Genomic DNA, 25,257 nt, shown 5'->3' on the forward strand with positions numbered 1-25,257 from the left:
CAGGTCGTTTCAATCATAAGGCTTCCAGAACATACTACAGAGGCAGAGGTTCCTCAGGATCCCCAAATAATCCCAACTTCTATCCTGCAAGAGGACGAGGCTATAGAGGCCGCAACCCCAGGGGTCCTTACAGAGGAGGACAATATAACCAAAACCCAGCTCAAACAGGTAACTCTTCTGCCTGGGGCGGTTATCCTGGGGGGCAGAGTTAGTTTATTTTTACACAACTGGTCTCTAATCAGACAAGATGTTTGGGTGTTAGAAACAATTCAAGGTTATCAGCTGGAATGTTATTCAAACCCAGAACAGTCTCCCACTCCTCCTCCTCTCCATTTTTCCCCAACAAGAGTTTCTTTATAGATCAAGAAGTAGAAGCTTTGCTTCCGAACGAGCAATATTTCCTTCCTTCCCCCCATCCCAGAGGGTTCGTCAGCACAATCTTTTTGGTGCAGAAGAAGGGAGGGGGTTCCCATCTGGTACTCAATCTACGTTCCTTCAATTCATGGATTGTCTACCGTCATTTCAAAATGGAGGGCATACACCAAGACCTTTTGTTGGACAGGGATTGGATGGTAAAGCTATATCTCAAAGACGCCTATTTGACCATTCCCATTTTCACCCCTCATCGCCGTTTTCTTCAGTTCTTCTGGAGAACAAGGTGTTACGAGTTCTCAGCTCTTCCCTTCGGCCTGTCTTCAGCTCCTTGGTGTTTTACCAAGCTTATGAGCCCAGTCGTACAATGGCTCAGAGAAAAAGGTGTTCGTCTTATCTATCTAGACGACATCCTAATCATGACGCAAGAGAAGAGCCTAGTTCTTTTTCATCTTACATGGATAATTCAGCTGCTTCAAGACCTAGGGTTTATCATAAACAAAGAAGAGTCCCAATTGATTCCATCCCAACAGATAAACTTCTTGGGTTTTCAGATAGACTCAATTTTAGCGCAATTGAAATTTCTACTGACCAAGAGATTGGCCATCAAGAAGGAATTGAAGAGGGCATTGTTTGTTCCTTCGATTTCCTTGAGGGTTCTTGCCCAATTGGTGGGCCTCCTTGCTTCATCTATTCAGGCCATTTTTCCAGGCCCTCTTCATTATCGAGCCCTGCAGAGAATCAAGATTCTGCACCTGTGCAGGGGCCTTTCCTATTCAGAGCAAGTCAAATTATCACAAGAAGCCCGGACAGAGAGTCAATGGTGGATGACTCATATGGATACCCGGAAACAGGGGGGGGGGGGGGGGGAGAGAAGAGGTTTAAGGACAGTGGTCCCCGGAGGAACTTCAGATGTATATCAATTGTCTAGAGCTTCTGGCAGGTTCTTTTGCAGTGAAGACTGTCTCTCCAACCAGAACAAAATGTTGTATCCTCTTGAAAATGGCCAATATTTCTGCTGTCAGATACATAAATAAACTGGGGGGAACCCGGTCAAAGTTGCTAGCAGAAATCACGAAAGATTTTTGGCACTTCTGCCTAGCTTACCAGATATCCGTCACAGGGTAGTATATTCCAGGCAAAACGAATGTGATAGCAGATTGGAATTCCCAACATCTTCGGGATGTCAGCAACTAGAGGTTGCACCCCAGAGTGTTTCACTTTCTCAATATTTGGGATCCTTTTTCGATAGACCTCTTTGCGTCTCGTCTGAATACGCATCTTCCGCTTTTTTACAGTTAGAGGCCAGATCCACAGGCTCTCAGTTCGGATGCCTTCCTTCAATCATGGACGGCTGATGGCTTATGTTTCCCCCCCCCTTTTCAATGATTCCTCCAGTTCTCTCCAAGGTCCTTCATCAGAAAGCTCAATCCTGGTTCCCAGTGGTGTTGGATTTTTGTTTCAAACCTCCGGTTCGGATTCAGTGGTCAGAGAATCTCTTGGTAGATACGATGGGCCTTCCACATCCTCTCATTTTGGAGGGGCAGTTATTGCTCATGGCATGGGGGATTTCGGGAGATCAGAACAAATCCCTCAAGTTTCGGAGAACACTAAATTAGTTCTCGCCCAATCCTTGGCCCCTAGCACACACAAACGATATGCTTCTGCTTGGAAGCGATGGTTAGATTTGTGCGGTCAAAGGGACGTTGATCCCGTGGGGGCCTCTGTGCAAATGATTGCAGATTTTTGTATCACATTTGGCTACTCAGGGTTTAGCTTATAGAACAGTTAATTTCAGATCTGCTATTTCTGCTAAACATCCTAGAATTGATGGTAAGCCGGTGGATGAGCACCCGCTGATTTGTAAGTTTCTACGTGGTATTTGTTTGGTTCTTCCCCCTCAACCTAAATATTCTGTTTTGTGGGACGTTAATGTAGTCCTTAAATGTTTGGTAGCGTGGGCAGCTAATGAAGGGTTATCGCGGAAACAGTTGTCAGTGAAATTGGCTATGTTGTTATGCCTTATTTCATTCAGAAGAGTGTCAGATGTTAAAGCACTGGACATTGCAGGTAGAATATTTACTCCCACAGGAGTATCGTTTTGAATTTCAAAACGTACAAAGTCAAACTCTACATGTATTTCTTATCCAAGTTTCAGAGACAATTCAAAGCTAGGTGTAGTTAAATGACTAAAAGTTTACAAAGATGTTACTCGTGAGTTTCGTAGGGATCCAACTGGGCATGATTTCTATACAAAAAACCCTTTGGCCCTTCTCTTCTGCGACTCTGGCCCGATGGGTTAGATGGTTGCTTCAAGAAGAAGGAATTGACATTTCAATCTTTGGGGCCCATTCTGTTAGAGGGGCCATGGCATCAAAAGCTTTTAATGCCGGAGCCAGACTGGAAGATATTATGCTGCCGGCGGATTGGTCTTCAGATTCCACCTTTAAACTTTATCATAAACCTATAGTGGATGTTGCTTCTGGAATTGTAGATCAGCTTTAAACTAGCATAATCAGAAGCCTCCGGTTCTGACATAGAATCAAAAATGTTCTAGCTATCGTAACAAGAATTTTCGGTTCTATTAAGGACACGGAGGCGAGGATTATCGCATCCGTAATTTGAATGCTTAAGAATTTTATATGAAATGATGTATTAAGATGTTTAATGTCCCTCCCGAAAATGTTGAGATAATTATGACATTATCCGTAGACGTGGATATTATGGTATTATTTTTCCCTTGTTTCAGATGACAAATCGACCTAAGCAGTTTTTCAAGAAGTTGTTCCAGAAGTTTCGGATGTATGTTGCACCGGTTGTGCGGTTCCATTGCGATGAAGAGGTCACAGTAGGAGTTCATTCGTTACAGTTATTATCCTTTTTGAGGAGCAAAGAAAGAGGACAGACTTGGTTGCTATGGAGATTATATATATATATATACATACACACACACACACACACACACATACATATATATACACACACACACACATACACAAGGTTGGTCCCTGATTGGGGGTGAGGTTGGGGCTGAGCCTCATGGGAAATGTAGTTAACATTTTTCATTGGCTGCTGCATGTTTATAGTAAAGGAAAGAAGCATAATCCTCGCCTCTGTGTCCTTAATAGACCTGAAAATTCTTGTTGCGATAGCTAGAAAATGTTTGACATCCCAGGAGTCACACACTGCTTAGCACCGGCCTCATGACTGTACCCTACAGCTGCCCCTGAGGGAGAGGGCGAGACAAAGCAGCACCCCAAGAGTGAGGATCTGCCACCCCCCCCCCCCCCCCCCACACACACACAATCACACCCTGCTTTAGCGTCGGCCTCATGACTGTACCTGGAGCTGCCACTGGGGGAAGAGGGCGAGGCCTCCCACTCACTTCAAAGGCCCTTCTCACGCCAAGAGGTCAGTGCACGGTCCTCACATTCACACCCAGTGACTCAGCGCCATTTGAGAGGGCGGCACTGCCACAGTATTTAAAGAGCACCCCCCCTCCAAAGTCATGGACCCCCACAAGACCTGTACCTCTTGCTTACACCACAGGGGAGAGAAGCCGGGGGGGTTTGACGACCACATATACCCGCATATTAGGCACTGTGCTGGCCTCACAGTGGTAGAAAATAAAATATGCATTAGTCACAGTTGCACTAAGTGTGAAAAGTACATTGTGGCGCTTTAGTAAGAACATTTCAAACAACCCAAATGTTTCATAAACAGAGCACATAGGCGGTGGTGTCCCAGAAAGCACTTTTCGCCCTGTCAAATAATGTACTAATATTTTAGGTATTATAAAAACACCACAGGAAAAGAATGGCGCTGCATGTCAGCTGAAACTGGTCCAAAAGTGCGACAGGCCCAAAGCCACATCTAAATGTGGATATTTTCCATTTCAGCCTGTTGGAAGCAACAAATATAGAAAGAGCTGATGTTTTAATCTCGATTTATGGGAACTATCAAATATCTTTGCGGAGATAATTCTTTTTAAGGTGCTTGGATATATTTAAAACACTCTACCTTACAAGAGTTTTAACTCCTCCGACTAGGGCTTTCGTGAGGTAAAAGGTGCAACTGTAACTATCTTTTTAAATGGGACATACAGGATTTCAGAAGGTGACAAAGCCCGGAGAGAGGATTTCAGAAGGTGACAAAGCCCGGAGAAAGGATACTCTGGTGGTTCATACACAGCAATACATCTCCATGAATCTTTTTCTGTTTGGCAGTGAGGTGTGCAGATTTTCATTTGACTAGGACTCAAGGCAGGACAGATAGAAACAAGCACTGGCAAAGCCAAAACATTTTGTTGTGCTGTAGAGCATCCACGATAATATGTAACCTGGCTAAAAAGGAGAAAAGTCATTTTATAGGCGCACAAACAAGAATGCACATGCCTACAAAATGACAGAAGTACTTTTTTTGTTTAGTCGATAGATCCAAGTTGAAAAGTAAACAAAAAGAAAAAAGTAGCAAGAGTTTGGGGAGCAGGGACAGGTAACTGGGGGCTTCAAATCACAGAAGGCAGTTTGGGAAAGCAACAGAAGGGTGGAGGGAAGCAGCACATGGGGCAGGGAGAGGGACACAGGGGCACAGGTCGGGGAAGCAACATGGGCATTGTAAGAAGGGAAGCAAACCGAAAGAAAAGAACCTGGAGTGACAAAAGCAAATGGATAACAGATGGCACAATATGAGATGGGGCGAAGAACATGGATGAGAAAGCAATACTGGGGTGGCGGTAAAAGCGCACTACGGCTAGATAATCACAAAGAGAACACAGGCAGAGTAAAAGCAACACATGCGTGGTGGTTGTTGAGGGGATTGCACAATGGAGATAGCTGAAACACATGCACTCTTGTGTAGTGCTTTTTTAATTTAAAAAAAAAAACACAACACCTGAAAATTGAGCAGATGAAGGACACAAGTAATGCATCCATGCCCCCAAGGAAGGGTCAAACACACAGAGAGGAATTAAAGCCCATATAAGTTAACAAACAAAAGAGCAAGCAAATGAGACTGCTTACAGTGGGCTTAGAGCCTGCCCCACGCTATGCTTCATTGTCAGACAATAGGTCTAGCATACAGACAGCGCATGCACAATTACTGTGGTTTATGTCGGAGGCAGCATGCCCGCTGTTAACACTTAGGTAATTATTCAAATGTCCACAATTTAAGCACAGTTTTTCGATTTGAGGCTTTCAGTATGACCATGGTATAAAAATACAAACCTAAACCATCTTTAGAAGTACTGACAGGAGCAATGCAATTCTCAAAATAATACCAGAAGTGCTACTGGCAGTAGAAACACTGCTAAAATACACGAGTAGACTCAGTCCAAAGAGGCATAGTAGTGGTACTGCTTGCCAGAAGTAATTGTAGCAATCAGACTGTAGGGCCACTAGAAGTTGTTGCACTAGAAGTATTTGTGCCACCAGTGTAGTGGTAAAGCAGAAACAATATTACTAAGCCATGTAGCATTCCCACCAAGCAGTAGTAAATCTACTTCTAATAGTAATGTGATTACCAACTGGACTGGGCCTGCTAACAGTACTCAAGCTTAAGAAATAACTGACACCAGCAGTGAAGGAATTACTGCTCAAAGCAAAACTAGCAATAAGCAGCAGCAGCAGTACTATTACTAATAGTAATGAGGAGGATAAAGGGAATTAGTGTATTGAGTGCTACTGGCGTGTAACCAGGATGGATTCTGCTGCGTGCAGTTTGTGGGCGTCTTCTCTCGACTTCACAATGGCGAATTCAGGTGTGAGCACTTGAAGACAACAATTTTGTTACAAACAACTCACAGGTTAGTTTAGTAGGCAAGAATTTTGGTGTTTGGTTATCTTCCTACTTATAAACCATGGGGGTAGAAGATTTGTACTGCAATGAACATTGCTAGTCCCTCTTGGGAGAGGTTGTATGTTATTTTGCTATCTGCAAATTCTGCACATATTTGTAGTTTTATCCAATGCATTATACTACTATATTTGTACTACGATATCCTTTAGACCTGGCCTGATACACCTAAATGCCTGCCAGGGTTTTGTCATTTTAAGATTTCACCAAAAAAACCAACATTTATCTGCACTTACAGGGTTTGGATCACTCTTTCCTCATTGTTTTTTTTTTTTTTGAGTGGCATTTACATTTGGCTTCCACCAGTGATCGCATTCTGTATAGAGAAATAGGAGCACATCCGCTGATCACATACATGCAAAGGTGGGTGAGCTGAGTCACAACCGAACCAAGGGTCTGGCTTGGTTCTTGGTGTCAGTGCACTAGTTGAGCCCAAAAATGTTTGCTATGTAAATCATACAACATCACCTAAAATACGATAAAATCTCTCCAAAATTAAAAAAAAAAATGCATTCCCTTTAACAGAGAGAAACCTTGACATCAATACACCACATTATAACGCTGCACAAAGAAGTAATTATCAAAAGGGAGACAGTTTAAACATGAAATCAGAACTATTCCTCACCCTGGATACAGTGCCATAAATGAACTAAGAGGCAAAACAGTGATCGTGTGAACATTAAGTATCCTGGGGCTTAGAGCAACATTATAGACTATAACATCAAACACAATAGATTTTTGCACAGCTGGTATTCTGATCTAATGTATTTGAAGGTGCTTATGTATGATATAGTGAAGAAAAAGAAGGGTCTGTAAAATTAAATATTTGCTTAAGATCCCACAATTTTGCTAAACAGGGAAACCGTGATTAATCTAGGTTTTCTGGTCTCACTTCGTACATATCAGCCACTAAACGGGCATCTGTTTGCCTCCGCTTTTCATCCCATATGTTAATTTGTTTTAACCTCTATGTATATGAGGTGCAGAGCAAGAGTGTCAGGCAGAAGTGACATAAAAGTTCGGCTCGTTGTGGGCTTGAAGTTCCAACTGGACCTTGAGCTAAGCCTTGCTTAAGGTTTCAGCAGCCCGCCTACCGTTACATGCATGCCTGCTGGAAAATAAGTATGCTTGGGTGAGCAGGTTTCAGGGCCTGTGCAGGAAAGTGGGGCATTATGTAGTGAGGCTGGTTAGGTCTCACTAAGCAATAGTCTCACAATGCCCCAAATTGGGTCCTTTGGATTCACAATAATAAATCCCTAGCTTAAACCTGGTCGTGTGGCACAGAGGAGTCAGGCATTACTAGAGGTACATGTTTAAGTACTTTTAAGTACCATCAAGGAAAATTGCGGTCAATGGAGAAAACGGGTAGTGACAATTGGTCACTTGCAGGTTGAGTTAATAGGAACCCACTGGAGGTTCAGCTGGTGTGGGTCCCTGCACCAAAGCAGTACAATTTTACCTGGCTCGTAGGGTGTGTACGAACCAGGGTCCCTCCCACACTATCTTGCTCTGCCCCTCAATATAACCACGAAACAACAGCTAATGGGCTTGCACTTCGGATTAGTCCCTCTAAAGTTCAACTGGTATGGCCGAAGGAACTAGGATGACACTGACAGGCAATGTCACCTCTGCGCAAAGGGAGAGGAATCTCTGACCCATGTTCTCTGTATCAGTGAGAAGCTGTTCCTACTAAGGATGTTCTGACTTCGGCCGGTCTGGCGCATTTTATATATGTCCAGACTTGCCGAGGTGCCGTAGAAGCATGTATGAGAGGAGGTGAATCTGCACAGCTAGCTCAAGCTTCGTGAAGTTCTTGAAAGCTGCAGTTGCTTTACTGGCCTCTTGGCAGGTCCGAGACCATCCCAGTGCTGAATGTCAATCTCATAATGACTAACTTGCCAGTGCTCTAAAGACCTGCTAACTAGCCACCCACCCCATTTGACATATAACAGTAACTGAAGGGGTGCAATGGGGAGCCTTTTAGTTAGGAACAGCCCGCTCACTATTATTGTCCTTTGAATGCATTCCATTTTCAATGTGCCTCTTCTTTGCCTATGTTTTCAGCTGTTTTACATGTATGCTTTTATTTCTGTTATTTGGTGTTGCTCCTCCCCTGTTCGGGAGTCCCAGATTGTAATGATTTTACTTTATCGTGCAATAAAGTATTATCTTATCTTATCTTACCTGGGGTGTGCACCTCCCGACTACCTAATTTTGCTGCTTGCCTAGGCGCAAATGTGCCTGGGGCAGGGAAGCAGCTTTGTCCTTCTCTGGGGGACAGCCTACTTGCATATCAGAGGCGGTGCACCCTCTGATGCTCACCGCCTTGATGTGCCAATTCACTAGCCATCTTGCTAGGAGGGAGGTGACACCTCCGGCCCAAGCAGGTCTTTCTTTCTGACTCCTGGGAGCATTCACACTTCCTTGCAGGAAGTCAGATCCTGTCTTGGTGGCAGTAGCTGCAGGCTGTCAGCTTGGTCACAGGTAATGCTGGGGTAACCAGGTGGACAACCTCTAAGGTAGCCACCTACATGCATGTCACATTAAATATGGCTTCGGATTAGAGTTAGGTTTAATGAGACACTTTGATACCAAACACAACATACTTCAGCGGGCTCGTAATGGCGCTGGTGACCTCGGGGTGCCCAGGTGGCAGTCCATGTTAACCCTATGGCCCGCAGACCACTTAAAACAAGTAGCCTGTGATGCAAAAGGCCACTATAGGGACAGTTATGTGTCACTTAATATAATGCACACTGCTTCCTGGCCTCACAAGGCCTACCTTAGGGGTGACTGACATATTACAAGCCGTGTTTTCACCTTGCAACATGGAGAGGGCAAAGTTGAATTGGAGCAGTTTGCATAGTTCCTGCACTCTCCAATGGCAGGCCTGCCATCATATGTTTACTTGGGTCATTCAGGGTGGCACAAATAGAGCTTCAGGCGCTAGTAAACCCTTTAACACCCATGCCCTGCATACTACTGGTACCACATACTAGGGACTTATAAGTGGGTTAAAGTCCTTGCCAATTAGGGATACCAATCCATTCATCATGTTTAAGGAGAGAGCACTGGGGCCTGGTTAGCAGGCTTCAGTGCACTGTCAGAGTCAAAAAACAGCAGCCAGTAGTCCAAATGGTGGCAAAAAGTGGGACGAAACATGTAAAAAGCCTGTTTTCCTACAGTCTGTCATTGGGTACCCTTTCTCATTTTAGGCCTGGTAGTCTACCAGAAGGATTCCTACTCCTTTTTTCTTCTCAGACATTGCTACACAGCCACTGGCCTGCCGTCATTTCAGCTGCCAAGTGAAGTATTCCATCCAGCTAAACTTCTAAAAGTAGGTACCCACCCTCAAAAGGTTATAGTGCATAATGTACAATTTTTTAACCCTTCTAAGATGGACACCACATTGATTCTAAATGTGGTTGCCATGATGCGCTATACACAGACCAATTATAGGATTGCCGGTTGCTACCATGTCTACATTTATTATTTAATTATTTCGCATTGCAAGCATATGCTCGGCATAACTGGGGGATTATTTTCTTAATAATTTTATGCTTTTTACATTTACCTTGCATTGACTTGCTGAGTTTGCATGATTTACTGTGAATGGGAGAAGGTAAGAAGGAGTTAATTGGTAAATCGATGGGCATACGTGTATAAGGAATAGTAGATGAGTGCATGTACGATGTGTAAGAGTGCTTAACTCAACGGTTACTAAAGAGACAACCTCAATTCTAGCCAGACCTACTAACATGGTCAATGCAGTTCTGTATGCAGATGTAGGATTCCTGAGGTGCACTGTCATGGGCTCCTTTTAGCGCCTAGATTGGGAAGCCTTATTTTAGCTCCAGGCCTGTAACCTGTGCCCTTTTACACACACATTTTATTCATTTCATTATATTTTAGCAGAGGCTGCTTTTTAGCTTTTATATTTTAATCAGCTACTTAGAAAGCATTGTTGCTCGTATTCTATGTTTATTAGTACTTTCCACGTATTTCACTCTGTGCCCTACTCAAGGCTATCTTTGTACACAATAGTTTACCCACTGTTGCCGCTCCAAGAGTTACAAAGCCAAACCTCAACCCTAGACATAGCAACACTTCAGGCCTGTTCTTAGAACACAACATGTTTAAACACTGCATAGGCCAAAGGAGGGGAGAGGGCATTTCAGCCATGGATACCTGATGCTTTTCACCACTTTGTTGACAGCTCTGCTGATCCTGGCCTTGTCTTTCCAGCCAACCAGAAGGATTGCCAGCAGACAAGAGGCAGAACCTTGCCTATCTTTCAGGTATGGGGTCAGGGATTCTTCCATAGACTGTGATGGGCAGAAGGGCAAACACTGCTATGTCCTCAGGTTTACACATTAGGGTGTAGGTAGGAATCATTAGATCTTATGGTTAGATCTGGATGGTGGGACTTTTTATATGTTTTACTCTAATGGTCATAATCATCACTGTATTACGTTTCATCTTCCTAATAAATCACAGATCATGCTTTTTATAGCGGGATGCAATTGCTTATAAATTGAAACTTACTCTGCATCTCTGTTTGCCATGGCATGTGTGAAACCTTGTGCAAACGCGAGAAAGGAGTATGATCTGTTCCACCACGATTTCTGAGGAGTCAGTGTGTCATGTTTCTAGGCTGGCAAAAATCACCTTTATTTCCTAGGGTTCGGTATGGTGCTGCTAGCTCACAAAGTCTGGCCGAAAGCTTCCAGTCAGTGTGGGACTGACTCAGTCACCCACACTCGGTGATACCGCTGCCCCAAACTTAGCAGTCTCCCCCCATGGTAAGAGTCCTATGACAGCACATGGTTATAGCTTCACTAATGAACAGGCCTATATCCCTGTTTAGATGTGCAACACAAAGAATGACAATGAGCACAAAAGGCCCAATGATATTTATGGCAACGATTAAGTTCCAAAGAGACTATAGGCAATGACAAACACTATTGTACATTCGGCACAAGCAGCCACAGCTGAGCACACGTTTGGAAGTAAACAGAGCCTCCTACCTTGTATTCTATGTTTCCTTCTTCTGCCTGCAAAAGAAAGAAAATTGGGTTTTAAGATGTGGTATTCATTTACAACTCAATTCCAGATAGCAACAAATAATTATTTATTCAAGCACCACTCAAAGAGGATGACAGAGGGCAACGTGATCAAGGAACTGTCTGCGCCCAGGGTTAATGCAGTGCTACACTGGGCACACTTTACTAGGAACAAAGAAAATAATATTAAAAAAAGGGCAACAACTGTTCCACTAGGTATCATTCAGAAAGAAAAAGAATAATGCACTTTATAGACCGCAATGATTCCTATTTATGGCAAATAATTTGTCCAAACAGTGAAGACCCAAATTAATTACATGGTTTTGCATATATTCAAATATCAACCATAAATAAGCGAAGTATATACAAATTCTACACACACAAGATCTACATAACAATTATAAAGTTATATAAAGTGATCTGTGAAAGGAGTAGAACAAAACATAAAACAAAGCCCGAAAACATGATCCAGACTGAAACTGCAGTAGACTTATGACAGACTCTGATTCAAGCATCAATTAATTACAAAAATCACAAAGTGTCTATTCATTAATCCATTTAGATAATCATGCATTTCTCCTTGTGGGTCGAAGGTTATTATTTTTTTTCATAAGTCTTTATGCCATGTATTGTCAACGGCGTTTCGATCCAAGCAAGATTTTACGCTAATCAGCATAAGAAGTATCTCCAGAGCAACAAAGTAGATCCAAGGTTTCCATATGAATAAACAGATTGGGAAAACTTTGAAATGGCAATATAAAACAAGCATTTGCAATGCAATAGGTCTTGTGTTTGCTTGTGTTACAGCTATTGGCACCGACATACATTAGTCAACACTGCCACATAATTTGATCCTCTGCCACAATTCCAGTGCATAGCTAAAGCACTTCCATTTACCTTTATCTGCAGCAAAAAATGAAAATCTTGCCATTATTAATTATATATTTTTATATTATTAATTTGGAGTCCCCCCAACCTACTGTGGGGGACCTAGCGATGACCTATATAGAAAGAGCATGTTGTGCGGATGGTTATGGGGAAAAAATGTTTTGTAAAAGGAATGCCCTGCACAGCTTTATGGGGTGATTTTCCAAGTGCAGCGAATATTGTAATATGTGGACTGTAATGCTCAGAACAGCCCCTAGAGGACGCCATAATAAAAAATAGCATTTTTAATGTAAAAATATAGTCAGCTGCTAGAGGGCATAACGACACAAAAACAGAATGGCAGAAAGTAATGCAGCATAGTCCTTACACATTTTTAGGTCTAGCAGGCCTATTACAATACTATTATAAACAAGGCCCTTAAAAACACAAACTACTCCCAGCTGTAAAACAAAAGTTCCAACAATGAGAGCTTAAAAAGACATTGAACGGTGGGAGGGATTAAATTTTGCTCCCCCCACCCCTAAACCTACTGTGGACCCAGATATGATCTAGACAGAAAGTGTGTTGTACTGACCCTTTTGATGGTGATCCCACAGTCCTGTGACCAACATACAGTGAGTTATGGGCAAAAATGTTTTGTGAAAGGAATGCCCCTCAAAGTATTATGGGGCGAGTTTCCGAGTGCAGCGAATATTGCAGTATCTTGACTGTAATGCTCAGAACAGCCTCTAGAGGACACCACAACAAAAATAACATTTGTAAGAAACATGCTCATGTAACCTTCTAGTCAGCCCCTAGAGGGCCGAACGACATGAAAACAGAATGGCAGAAAGTAATGCAGTGTAACCATATAGGTAGCCCCTAGAGGGCACAGTGCATTACACATTTTCAGGCCTAGCAGGCCTACTGCAATACTATTACAAACAAGGCCCTTAAAACACAAACTACTCCCAGCTGTAAAACAAAAGTCCCAACCACGAGAGAGCTTTAAAAGACATTGAATGGTGGGAGAGAATACTATTTTGGTTCCCCACTAAACCTAGTGTTGGGACCCACAGATGACCCAGACAGAAAGAATGTGCCCCGCTGAACGGTTTGGTGGTGGTCCCATTGTCCTAGGAACACCACAGGCTGAGTTATGGGCAAAAGTGTTTTGAAAAAGAAATGCCCTGCAAAGCATTATCGGGCAACTTTCCTGAGTGCAGTGAATAATGACTTATTGACTCTATGGCTGTACCTGGAGAGCCGCGTTAAGGATTTCTGTCTTTTTTTCTGTTTTAAATGGTCCAATTTGTATATTTTTCAACTGCTAAATTTGTACGTAAGTGGTAGTCATGAAGTGCTCCTCAGGTCGAGTTTGCGGCTATATGAAACTTCACATACTCATGTAAAGTGTCCTCCAATTGTGCTATATGAACCTTTAAAAAAAATGAATAAATAATTATTAAATAAAAAATACCCCCTCCAGCTTTTGTGCACAGACACAACAAAGAAACAGCAGCATGTTCAAAACAAGGAAGAGGAAGAAGCATACAGCCACGCAGCACGAATGGCGAGGCAAAAGTAAAAAGTAGTGCACCTCACTAAGCTAAGTGGCACATCGTGCAATAATCTATGTAACAAAGTCAGTCTCCAAGGCAGTAACAAAGCAGCCTCAAGGAGGGACAAACGTAAAGCATTTACCTTCTAAAATAATCTAAATCAAGGGAAATTGGAAAGGCAGGCAAAGGAACAAATGAAAGTGATGGGCGTGGTGCAAGCCCACAGAAGTAGATTAGAACAATTTGAGACAGCCCATGTGTGCTGCTTAGGCTCGACCTAAAAAGGAAGAAATAAGTGTCCCCGATAGTCAGAAATCAGGCTTGTAGGTAAGGAAGAGTGTTGGGAAGTTGGCCCCCGTGCCAGCATGGCTATGCTCCACAAATCTATATTAGTCTGGTGCCCTAGTGTAGGGTTCTTGCTTGGCGATCGCAGGGTAGCTGCGCTAAATGAACAGGAAACCTTAGAAAAGGGGAGACTATTTACCTTTCTAATGATGCCTCGATTCTAGAATCAAATGTGGGACTGAAGTGTTTGGCTTTAGGGGAGCAATGATGCTATTATCCCGGTATTTTTCTGTTACCTGAGGTGAGGAGTGGGAAAGTTAAGGTGGCAGCCAATCAACCCCTTTTTCCACCTAAGGAATGGAAAAGGTTCAAAACTATTTTAACCATAGCGGGAAGGAGTGGTGGTTGCCGCCTGTGCCATTTCAAGTCACCCTGTTGGCCTAGGGAGAGGATTCCAGCATGGGTTTAGTGGGACTTGAACCCCAAGCAGTAACCCAGTGGTGTCTCTACCGCTGTGTTCTTGAACAGGGTGGTGTCATGACCCCTGGCATGGAGTGAAACAAAAAAAAAAAAATATATATATATATATATATATATATATATATATATATATATATATATATATATATATATATATATATATATATATATATATATATTGCCTTCCATTCATTCCTGGAATCTGGTGTGCTCTTTTCCCTTCCCTGCAGAGCCTGTGTGGGGCAGGTGGTTAAGCCAGGTGATTGATATATATATACACACCCCCCCGAGACAACATCTGAATTCATCTACCATTGGTGGACATCCATCAGATGAAGCATGCTCTTCCAGTAAAGAGCAAGAACACTGCTGTTCAACACATCCATGCAGTAGTGAAGTTCCTTCACAAGCACATTTACTTTTGTGAGACAGTGTAATCGAAGCACAGTCTACAGGACATAGAAGGTGCTGTGTAAAGCACAGCAAAAGCTGCTCACTGGACAACCACCCTATAGTTACAAGCCTTTATCTGGAGTGTTAAGTCAGCACTGGTAATTCTTTGCCCATTGACTACTACAAACTTTTTGTGGAAGATGTGAGCTTTAATTAACTAATCTGCATGTCAAACATTTTTTTGTAGGGTGCATGACGGTACCCTGATGACTCATTCTAGCACACACCTGTGATCTCCCACCAGACTCGTGGGGATTCTGTGCAATATATCAATAATAAATTCATACTGTTATGGCAAAACGATGCATTGCCTTTTGACTTGGTCTGTACCATAGAAATACCATATACATAGGGCAATACCAAGCTTTCGATCTATCATGAGAAAATATTTTTTTTAATTTTTTTTTAATTCAGGGACCTGTTGCGTTACAAAGATAATTCTGCAGAATTGTCATGTAACCATCATAACCGACTGCTCACAAGTCAGCCTCTTGTACAATATTTCTGCCGAGTTCCCTGAAATACACACTCCAGGCCAGTGTGGGATGAATCGGTAAGATTGTACAATGGGCTGCTGCTGTTCAGGCAGTATGTACCTGAAAAAAACTTGGTTGTGCATCAACAGTTATATGCTGTGCTGGAGTTCAACTGGTTCATGTAGACAATTTCTATAGCAATACAGCTGTTCAGCAACTTGTAAAACATTGGCTCTGTGAAGTATGGGACAATTCAAAGCAATCACAAAGGATTCTCTCAGGAGATAGTATGCAAACAGCCACAAAAAGGACAGTGCATTGCAACAAACTGCTAGCTATCAAACTCTGTAACAAACAGAACAAGCACGCACTACAATTCACGATGCAAGCACTATCCTTCACAGTTTGGGGTCATGTGGCAGAAGTACATAAGCCTTACTGTATCCTTGAGAATAATAAGAACATGAGGCAGAAAAACCTGTCCAGTTGATTTAACAGTACAATGCGACGTGTAAACGCAGCACTTGGTACAAGAAGCTCGCTAACCACCTGATTAATTCAAGAGAGAGTAATGAATATGCGGTTTATCATCAGCCTAGGGCTGAGAGGCAGACGTCCTTCCTTGATTTGGAGTTGGCCATTATCAAGCTCAATGCGTATAAGATTTCACTTCTTCTACTGGAGGACGCTGAAAGGATGCAGGATTGATACTTCGCTGACTACATTCCCATAACCTGTAACTCAAGGGGAGGTAGATGGCTGAAAATCAAGGTCGGGGTGGCACACAGATCACTAGGCCAAACTCTGCTCGTGCAGGTTATACTACACTCACATCTGCAACCACACCCACAAGTCAGCCTGCAGTCACACTACATGAGGGGCACTAGCGTGCTTTACAAATGGCGGCAAACACAAAAGGGAGCTCCCCAGTGTTAGAGAATCCGATGTAGCAGGGCACGCTATGTGGGTGAGGACCTGCCTTCCTCTAACAACTATCATATATTCAAAATAGGGTGAAAAAAAAAAAAACATACAACTAAGAGGTAGCGAACATGAGGGGTGCTAGTTTGGACAGGGCCAACTGCTTAAGATGGCAGACGTCAGACTCCGCAGCTCCAGACCTGGGCCCATAAATGATACTTACAATTGGCCACAATCTGCCCCAATTCATCGATCCAATGTAGTCCGCAACTCAGAGAATGCGGGCCGCGCTGAAGTCTGAGCTGGGGCTCGGCGATGCGCTTGGTTGACCACAGTGGGGCCGCAGTGGAGCCAGGCCGGCCCGTGATGAGCAGCGGCCTTACGCGGAGCCTTCCGCTCTGCTCCTGCCCTGCTGGAGCTCAGCAGCCCTCTGGCGATGCAGCAACTGCCCTGGAGCGTCCTGACCGTGCAATGCAGCGAGGAGGGGGCCGGGATCCAGGGTAGCGAGAGAGAGTCTGGTGGGGGCAAACTGGAGGCGTGCGCCTCAATGGTCGTGGCGCTGACTGGTGCCCCGGGAGGCCAGTAGACCAGAGTGGGCCTCTGGAGTTGGCGAGTCACTGGAGCTGCGCTGGCGGAGAACACTTGTTTGACCCAGCGATGCAAAGTGGCCTGGTGGGTTGCATGGAGTTTGGCCCCGGCGGGCAGCCTTTACATGAGGCGGTGCCGGCAACGTCTGGACTCCGGTGAGGTCCGGCAGAGAGCCAAGCCACAAGATACAACAGCCTAGCGGTACCGGTGACTAGGATGGCAGTATTGGCGCCAAATTGGTCTACCTAACTCGATCTAGTTCAATGTGAGCCTTACCTGTTGAACGATGGTGACTGGATTCCCGCAGCGCTGTAATTGAGCCCTGCGGAAAGTGCCCTCTGGGGGATCGCCATAGTGGTAAACTCCAACAGTGTTGAGTTATGTGCTTGTGTGGCCTTGCCCGGTGGTCAGCCATGGTGTAACACCCCTTCAGGGCTTACAGGAGGACACTACAAAGGGGGCACTAGAGGCGGCCGGTTCTCCCTTAGCTTGCACAATGGGGTGCACCAAGACCAAGTCCCACAGGCTAGATGAAAGCCTGCAGGCACGTTCCCCGCCTTTGGAGGAATCAGTTACCTCAACTTGTGCAGACTGTATCCCCTCCATCCCCACTGCTGGTAGTACCCCCAGTAGACAAACTGGATATCATACTGCAAGAAATACGCAACTCCAAAGTAGCCATGGAACAGAAACCTGGCGCCCTTACCACAGAGATTAGTCTGATAAAAGACTATCACCATAAACTTGCAGACAGGGTCAAATCGCCATAACAAACACTAGCTACTTTAACCCCAGGACATGCAAAACATGGTTCAGCGATAACCTTGTTGCGTAAACAAGTAGAAGAACTTCAGGACAGAGCCAAAGATGCAGAAGACAGGGCACGCAAATATAATATCCGCATAGGGGGTCTACCAGAAGGTTCTGAAGGCACTCAGCCCACCCAATTCATCAAAACATGGCTGCAGTCACAGGAAGCTCCTGAGGGTCTGCCCGCCATCTTCACGATGGAACAGGCGCGTCAAGTGCCCGCCAGGAAACCCATTCTAGGTGCCCTCAGAGGCTGATAGTGGCTAAAATCTTTAACTTTAGAGACACAGGATACTCCATGCAGCACAAGAACACGCACCACTTACAGTTAAAGGGGCAAGAGTGTCTATATATGTGCAGATTACACGGTGACGGTAAAGCACCAGAGGGCTTTGTTTCAGGAAGTGAAGCTCTCAGAACTCTTGGTCTAGTGTATGCAATAATATTCCCAGCCAAGCTAAAAATCATACATGAGCGACGCTCTCACTTTTTTGATTCACCAGTGGCAGCCAGAGAATGGGTGGATCAGAATTTCCAGGGGTCGCAAGATAGACAGCCACGTGGGAATGAACCTCGAATGTCTGGCCGCCGGGCCCAGCGTAGGCACCATAAGTCAGGCGCTAGGGTGGACACTGGAGCAGCACCATCCCCACAACAGGCCCATGTGAGCAAGCTCAAGGCAATTCAACTAGCAACGACCCTGTCATGTGTGACCCCAGCTCAAGGTTCAGCACAGAATCAGCCCTGGCTGGAGACTCAGATTCTTATACTGAGGGCAGCACAGACTTACTACTGCTTGTAACACCACAGACTGCCAATGACTTTTGAGGGCCCGAAATACGGTGGAACCTGACTACTTGCTTCCTACACAGAGTTGCTACTTGTGGATTCTGAAGGGGCAGGCCCTCCCCCTGCACACCATAATCTTTACTGTTACACTGAATGCTGTTTAATGTTCTATATGTTGCCCACCAGTCCAATAACTGTTACTTGGTATTTACATGCAATATCCTTATATTTTCTGCCTTGGTACTGGGAATTGCTATGTGTCCATTTTGTCATAAATGGGGCCTGGGTCGGAGCCTCCAATAGTGAGAAAGGAACACTTATCTTGTAACTGCGTAGCATGGCACAGGGACCACGGCACCCCACCAGCATAAGCCATGGTATCTCCATATCAGTTAAATTCTGTCATGTTTGGTTACTTGGTCGAGCGAGGTTTTCTATGCTGGCCCTCGAATTGGGTAATGTTGGTTGTTATTATGCTTCGGTTATTATTGGATCACAGGTGTGGCACACAAGTCCCTTACTGGTGGCACTGACTTGTATGTCATACACTGGTCGTAATGGCTACAATCTCTAAATCTTACAATATAATCACCTGGAATGTGAGGGGGTTGGGATCGATTTATAAATGTCACAGAGTTCTGGCACAGTTGCATCGTCGACGTGCACACCTGACCTTTCTACGGGAAACACACCTTACCACACCGGAAGCCCTTAAGTTACAGTGGAAAGAAGGGGGCAGCTCTTTCATACCTCCTTTTCTGCCTTTGCCTAGGGGCAGCCATATGGATACAGGCAAGAATTCCGTTCTTAGCCCCAACACTAAAATCGATACACAAGATCATCATGTGCTACTACAGGACCTACTTGATGGTGAGCAGGTAGTGTTGGAATGTTTTTATGCATTGAACCAAGAACAAGACATATTCCTTTCCCATCTCTCCACAATGTTATCAGACTGGGCCCATCTCCCCTGGGTGTTGGGTAGGGAGTCTAATGCAGTTCTCGATGTTCTTATGGACCGCTTACATCCATCCCTCCTGAACACTACATCGATTCGACAGGCCAAGGCATTGTGGCAGTGTGTTGAGATCTCTTGGACGTGTGGCGCAGTCGCAACGTTGATTCTAAAGAATTTTCATTTAACTCCCCCTACCCATGTTCCACTCCTGCTTGGATTTGTTTCTATGTACCTCCCGCTTGCAACCCCACATAACTCATGTCACATACTTAGGCAAAACATTGTCAGACCATAATGCACTTGAAATCACACTCTGGGGCTGTGTGCCCGCGCTTCCAACCCACGTTACTAGAAGACACAGTATATCGGGAGACTCTGGCAACCACTATTGATGTATTCTTGCCAGAGAACACTGACACAGCCTCCTCCCAATGGTAGATTGGGAGGCCTTCAAGGTTGTCTTGCGAGGGGCCTCAATTTCCATGCTAGCGGGAGTACTTTGCGGGGGGGGATATCTCACACAACTAAAAAATAATCTGGGCACTATGGAGCAGGCGGCAGCACAGGGTGACACAAACACTCAATTATAATCAGCCTGAATCCGTCACCCGGAACTCCTTGAGCGCCTCGGGGTCATTGACTACAGGTCTTACGCTCAAATGGTACACACAGAAGCAGGCAAGCCTGGCACCCCCCTTGCTAGATTAATTAGGCTGCAGCGATCACCTACACTATCAATACACTCCCCACACCTGGGCATAATGAATACGCAAATAGGTATCAATGACTGCCATAAATATTATGCCGATTTATACGTTGCACCTCAACCTTGTGAACTAGCCACCATACGCTCATTTCTGCACCATCACACACTTCCTTAAGTGGGGGTTGCAGAGAGGAGGCGCCAAGAGCTCCGACCGTCAGCTCAGACCCGGGAGGCACTTAGGGAGCTGGTTCGCAACAAAACCCAAAGATCCAATGGACTGCCGCTTAAGTTTCACTCCACATATGCCACTAGTCCGCTCCCCAACTTGAGAAACTATATATCAGGTCGCTGGAAGAGTAAATGTTTCCCGCTTTGACCCGGAAAGCCGCCGTGACCTCGCACCTTAAACTTAACAGGCCCCTTGTAGAGATGTCCTCCTATAGACCCCGGTCTATTTGAAATAGAGAGTATAAGCACCTCAGTAGGATACTGGTGAGCCGCCTCCTTCCATTCCTTCTGTGGCTCCTGCACATGGATCAAAGTGGCTTTGTTCCACGTTGTGGTGCATCGATGAAAGTTCTGCGGTTGTTTCAGCTGATGGATGAGATGAAACACCTCTAGCCTTATGCCGGCTGCATATCCTAAGATATGCAGCAAGCATTTGATACTCTTAGCTGGGATTATATGTTAGCAACTCTGAAGGCCTTCGGAATACCCCCAGAATATATCCGATGGGTGAAGCGCCTTTATTCCTATTTATTCCTATTCCTTTATTCCTACAGCTAGAGCTAAGACTGGTGCACATATCGCCGCCTCCTACCAAATATATCCTGCAAATAGACAGGGCTGGCGCCATCCCTCTTATGTGTATTGACAATGGAGCCCCTCGCACACCACCTCCGCCAGAGTGCAAGGAAATGGAAGATTGTGTTAGGTCCCACTATTCACTCTATTTCATTATATGCCGATGACATGATCCTATATTGTAGGAATTTGTGGGAAGATACAGCGCGAGAGGGACAGATCTCAATTTGCAGTTATCTCCGGGCTCCAAATTAATCCAGATAAATCCTAAATATATTCCTTTCGGGACACTTACACAGCATTATCAATTGGGATCGGCTCCATTACCATTGCAACAGCGTCTGTGTCTTTCCGGTATCAGAGTATACTGTGATCACACAGACTTAATAGAGGGTAACCTAATGTGGGTGATTACAACACTCTGGTCTCAAGCAGATTTTCGGACCACTCTACCCCTTCTGTGTCAAGCAGGGTGTCATTAGCAAAAATTGTAGAATTACCACGTCTTATACTACTTTGTCAATCTGCCACTTCTGGTGCCAATTCTGGTATTTCAGTTACTAAATTCCTTGCTGAATGATCTGATATGGGGGAAGGGCCGCCACCGAGTCAGTCTGGGGAAGATGCAGTTGCTGCCCGACATGGGCTGCCTGGGGGCTCCAGATTTTAAAGCTTATTGCATGGCACGACAATTACAATGGTTATCTTACTGGTTAGCCAGCCATAATTTGGGAGAAATCAATTGCACGACTTCAATGCTGAGGAGGGGCCTCCTACACAGATTGCGGTGCCCTAACCCCACTAAGACTCCTATAGGTGCTTCTTTGCAGTTTCGTATTGCCCTAGCGTACTGGAAACTGGCGATGCAATATACTGTCTCATTGGTCCCATACACCCAGTGTGCCACTTTGCGGGGTCCTCACCCCCTCAGGGACTACACCAGCTGCCATGCTCCAGGTCTGAGAGGAACAAGGAATCCGTTTCTTGGGACACTTGTTTGAAGATGGCATGCTAATGCCACATTCGGACTTTGTGCAGGCTCATGGGCTGCCCGAGACTCTTATTTTGACCCATGCTAAAATATTGCCTATATGCGCAGATACTGGGCTTCCGACAGTTCAGAACCGGTAACACATTAACTTCTTTGGGCTCTTCAAACAAAGGGACACGGTAGACACCTTACCCGATGGCTGTATTGGGGACTCCATGCACATCATTAGATATGCTTAAAACAAAATGGCCTGCTGACATTGTGCGGGACATCACGCTTAAGGAATGGACCTTTCTACTGTAATACACACAAAAAACTAACAAAAAAAAACACAAAAGTTTCACGCAATTCCAGATTTAAGCCGATACAATTCTCTCTTTTATCATGCATATCTTACACCACATAGACGTAATAGGATATACCCCTCGGCTTCAGCCCATTGTCCTCTATGTCATACTCTCGATGGTAACGTTCTCCATATGATGTGGGCATGCCGTTCCCTCTCACAGTATTGGTCTGAAATAGGGGCATTATTAACAGATAGCACGCGCGCTATGGGGCAAACACTAGATCATTTTCTACTAGGTTTATATCCTAGATGTCGAGGCTCTAGAATGACTTTGCACTTTGTGGACCAGGCTACCAGAAACTGCAGTTAACCAAGCGCTGGAAGTCACCCCAGGCTCCACCCATTATGTCCTGGAGATAGGAGGTGCTGCTCTGGGATCAAGCTGAGAGCCTGGTACTCCGACACCAAGAGTACAGAGGGCTACGACAGACACCAATATCACTGGAGTGGGATGCTTTGTTGGAGACATTTAGAGCACAAACTGAGACTGAGGGGTTGGAACACTGAAATGAGCTGTGCCACGTGCGATGGCGCCCTGTGCACATGGAATGGTCTAGATCCCAAGCCCTTTATGTTTATAGATTTAGGAACCTCCAACCCTCCATTCCCGCCTTTACACCAGCAAGTTGTTACTACACAGATAGCCTCATATAGTCCTTAACTTGAATGCATACAAAAAAAAGTAAAGTTAAAAAAAAAAAAAAAAGGCATAAAAGCAACACAAGAGCATTTTGCGTGGCCTTACATTAACTCACTAGGACCACGTGTAGATTAATGGCAAATCAAAAAACACGAACTGCGTATCAAAGCCTTCTCAGAGTTGTCCATTCTTTCCAGGTTCCCACTTTTCATACATTATGTACACACTACTGACCCCATCCTGTCTTTGCAGTCCTACTCTCACACATTCTGTGTGATGAGCAGCCTTACGTGCGACAATGTTACCACAAGTGAGAAACACCCTACTAACTAGATTAGCACCCACTTAAGGGAACTAGAAACATCTGCACAAGCTGTATGAAAATAAAATTGCAAAGTACACGATACTGCATAGAAATAAAGTGACTAACTTTATGCTTAATACTAACACTGTGTAGTGCTACCACTCGCAAAGTGCTTCAGCACCTTATAAGGGGTAGTGAGGTCTATGTGAATACCAATACAATACATACTTGTGTCCACCTCAGGTTTCTGCAGGTTCCTGCCTTCACATACTCTGTTCACTCTTGCACACAATATATTTCTCTCCAGAGGGTCCTAATTTCATATATGTGTACACATTCTTGCCTCCCCCTAACCTGTCACTCTAGCACCTACTTCTCACAATCTATGCACACATTTGTCATCCCATCTCTCCACGGTCCTGCCTCTTACATTCTGTGCATATCCTCTAGTCAACCAGTCCCATCTCTCCATTGTCCCACTTGTTACATTCATTGTACACCCTTCTGTCAGCTCATCCTCTTTCCCGCGTCCTACTTGTCACATTCTGTGTACAAGCTTGGCAAACCATCCACCCTGTCTCTCTCTTCATGGGCCTAGTTTTACATAATATGTGTAGTCTCTTACCAATCCATCCTGCCTCTTCAGGGTCCCACTGCTTATATTTGTTGCACACACGTCAACCCATCCTGTCTCTCTAGGGTCTTACTTTCACACATCTGTGCACCTTCTCATCAACCCATCCACGGTCTTCAGAGTCTTCGTTGGAAAAGGCTCTTTTTGCTGGGTTATCCCCAAACTTTTGCCCCTAACCTCTTGTTCTTGGCTGTGTGCTGCCTTTCGTTTTTGCTGGTTTTAGGACTCTGGGAACTTTACCACTGCTGACCAGTGCTGAAGTGCAAGTGCTCCCTGTCTAAATTGTAATGTTGATTGGTTTATCCATGATTGCTATATATGATTTACCAATAAGTCCCTAGTATAGTGCACCATGTATGCCCAGGACCTGGAAATCAAATGCTACTAGTGGGCCTGCAGCATTGACTCTGCCACTCACCCAGTAGCCCTTTAACCATTTCTCAGGCCTGCCACTGCAGTGTCCGAGTGTGCAAGAGCAGTTTTAAACTGCCATTTTGACCTGGCAAGTGCACCCACTTGCCAGGGCCAAACCTTCCTTTTTATTACCTGTAAGTTACCGCTAAGGTAGGCCCAAGGTAGCCCCATTGGCAGGGTACAGGGTATTTAAAAGGTAGGACATATAATGGTGTGTTTTACATGTCCAGATAGCGAAATACTGCTAATTTCTGTTTTCACTATTGCAAGGCCCATCTCTCTCTCACAGGATAACACGGGGATTGCCTTGAAATATCTTTTAAGCGTAACTTACCATTGGGAGCATTGGGAACTCACAATTTAAAAATACATCCTTTGGTGAAGTTGGTTTTTGAATTTTAAGTTTGAAAATGCCACTTTTAGAAAGTGGGCATTTTGTTGCTTGGCCATTCTGTGCCTCTGCCTCTCTGCTGAATACACGCCAGGTGATGGTTGGGCTGTTTGTGCATTCACTCTAGAGGGCCACACAAAGGAAGTTGAGGTGTGTCCTTCATATCCTTATGGGTTGTCATGGGCAACAGTGGTGGGAGGAACTGATGACACTTGCACCTGAATAGGCCTCTGCCTGTCCTAACAGGAAACTGTCTCCAAACCCCTGGAATGTGTCTGGGGTCAGGGCAGGGAAGGCAGGGTCTTGTGCACTACAAAGACCTCTCTTTTGAAGTTTGCCTACTTCAAAGACAGAAATGGGTATAAGTACTGGCCCTCTGACACCACATAGTTAGAATCCTTCTGGACTATGGAATTTCTGCCAGGAAGAAGAGCTGGATGGTGTAGGAGGGACTGCCACTCTAACTGTTGCTTTGTTGTGCTGGCCTGCTGCTTCTGTCCTGGGAGTGAAAGGACTTGACTTGGTTTTCTGCATCCTGTTTCCAAAG

General features: G+C 44.7%; 1 protein-coding gene across 1 annotated transcript in view; it reads right to left on the minus strand.

Moving 5' to 3' along the window:
* The window catches only part of GTPBP2 (GTP binding protein 2), a 128,356-nt gene that overhangs the window by 84,265 nt on the left and 18,834 nt on the right, over positions 1-25,257 (minus strand). Inside the window, exon 2 of the mRNA XM_069236245.1 lies at positions 11,253-11,279. Coding sequence (XP_069092346.1) covers positions 11,253-11,279 — 27 coding nt within the window. The remainder of the gene's footprint in view (positions 1-11,252; positions 11,280-25,257) is intronic.

The sequence above is a fragment of the Pleurodeles waltl genome, chromosome 5 (genome assembly GCF_031143425.1).
Source record: "Pleurodeles waltl isolate 20211129_DDA chromosome 5, aPleWal1.hap1.20221129, whole genome shotgun sequence".
Taxonomy (NCBI): domain Eukaryota; kingdom Metazoa; phylum Chordata; class Amphibia; order Caudata; family Salamandridae; genus Pleurodeles; species Pleurodeles waltl.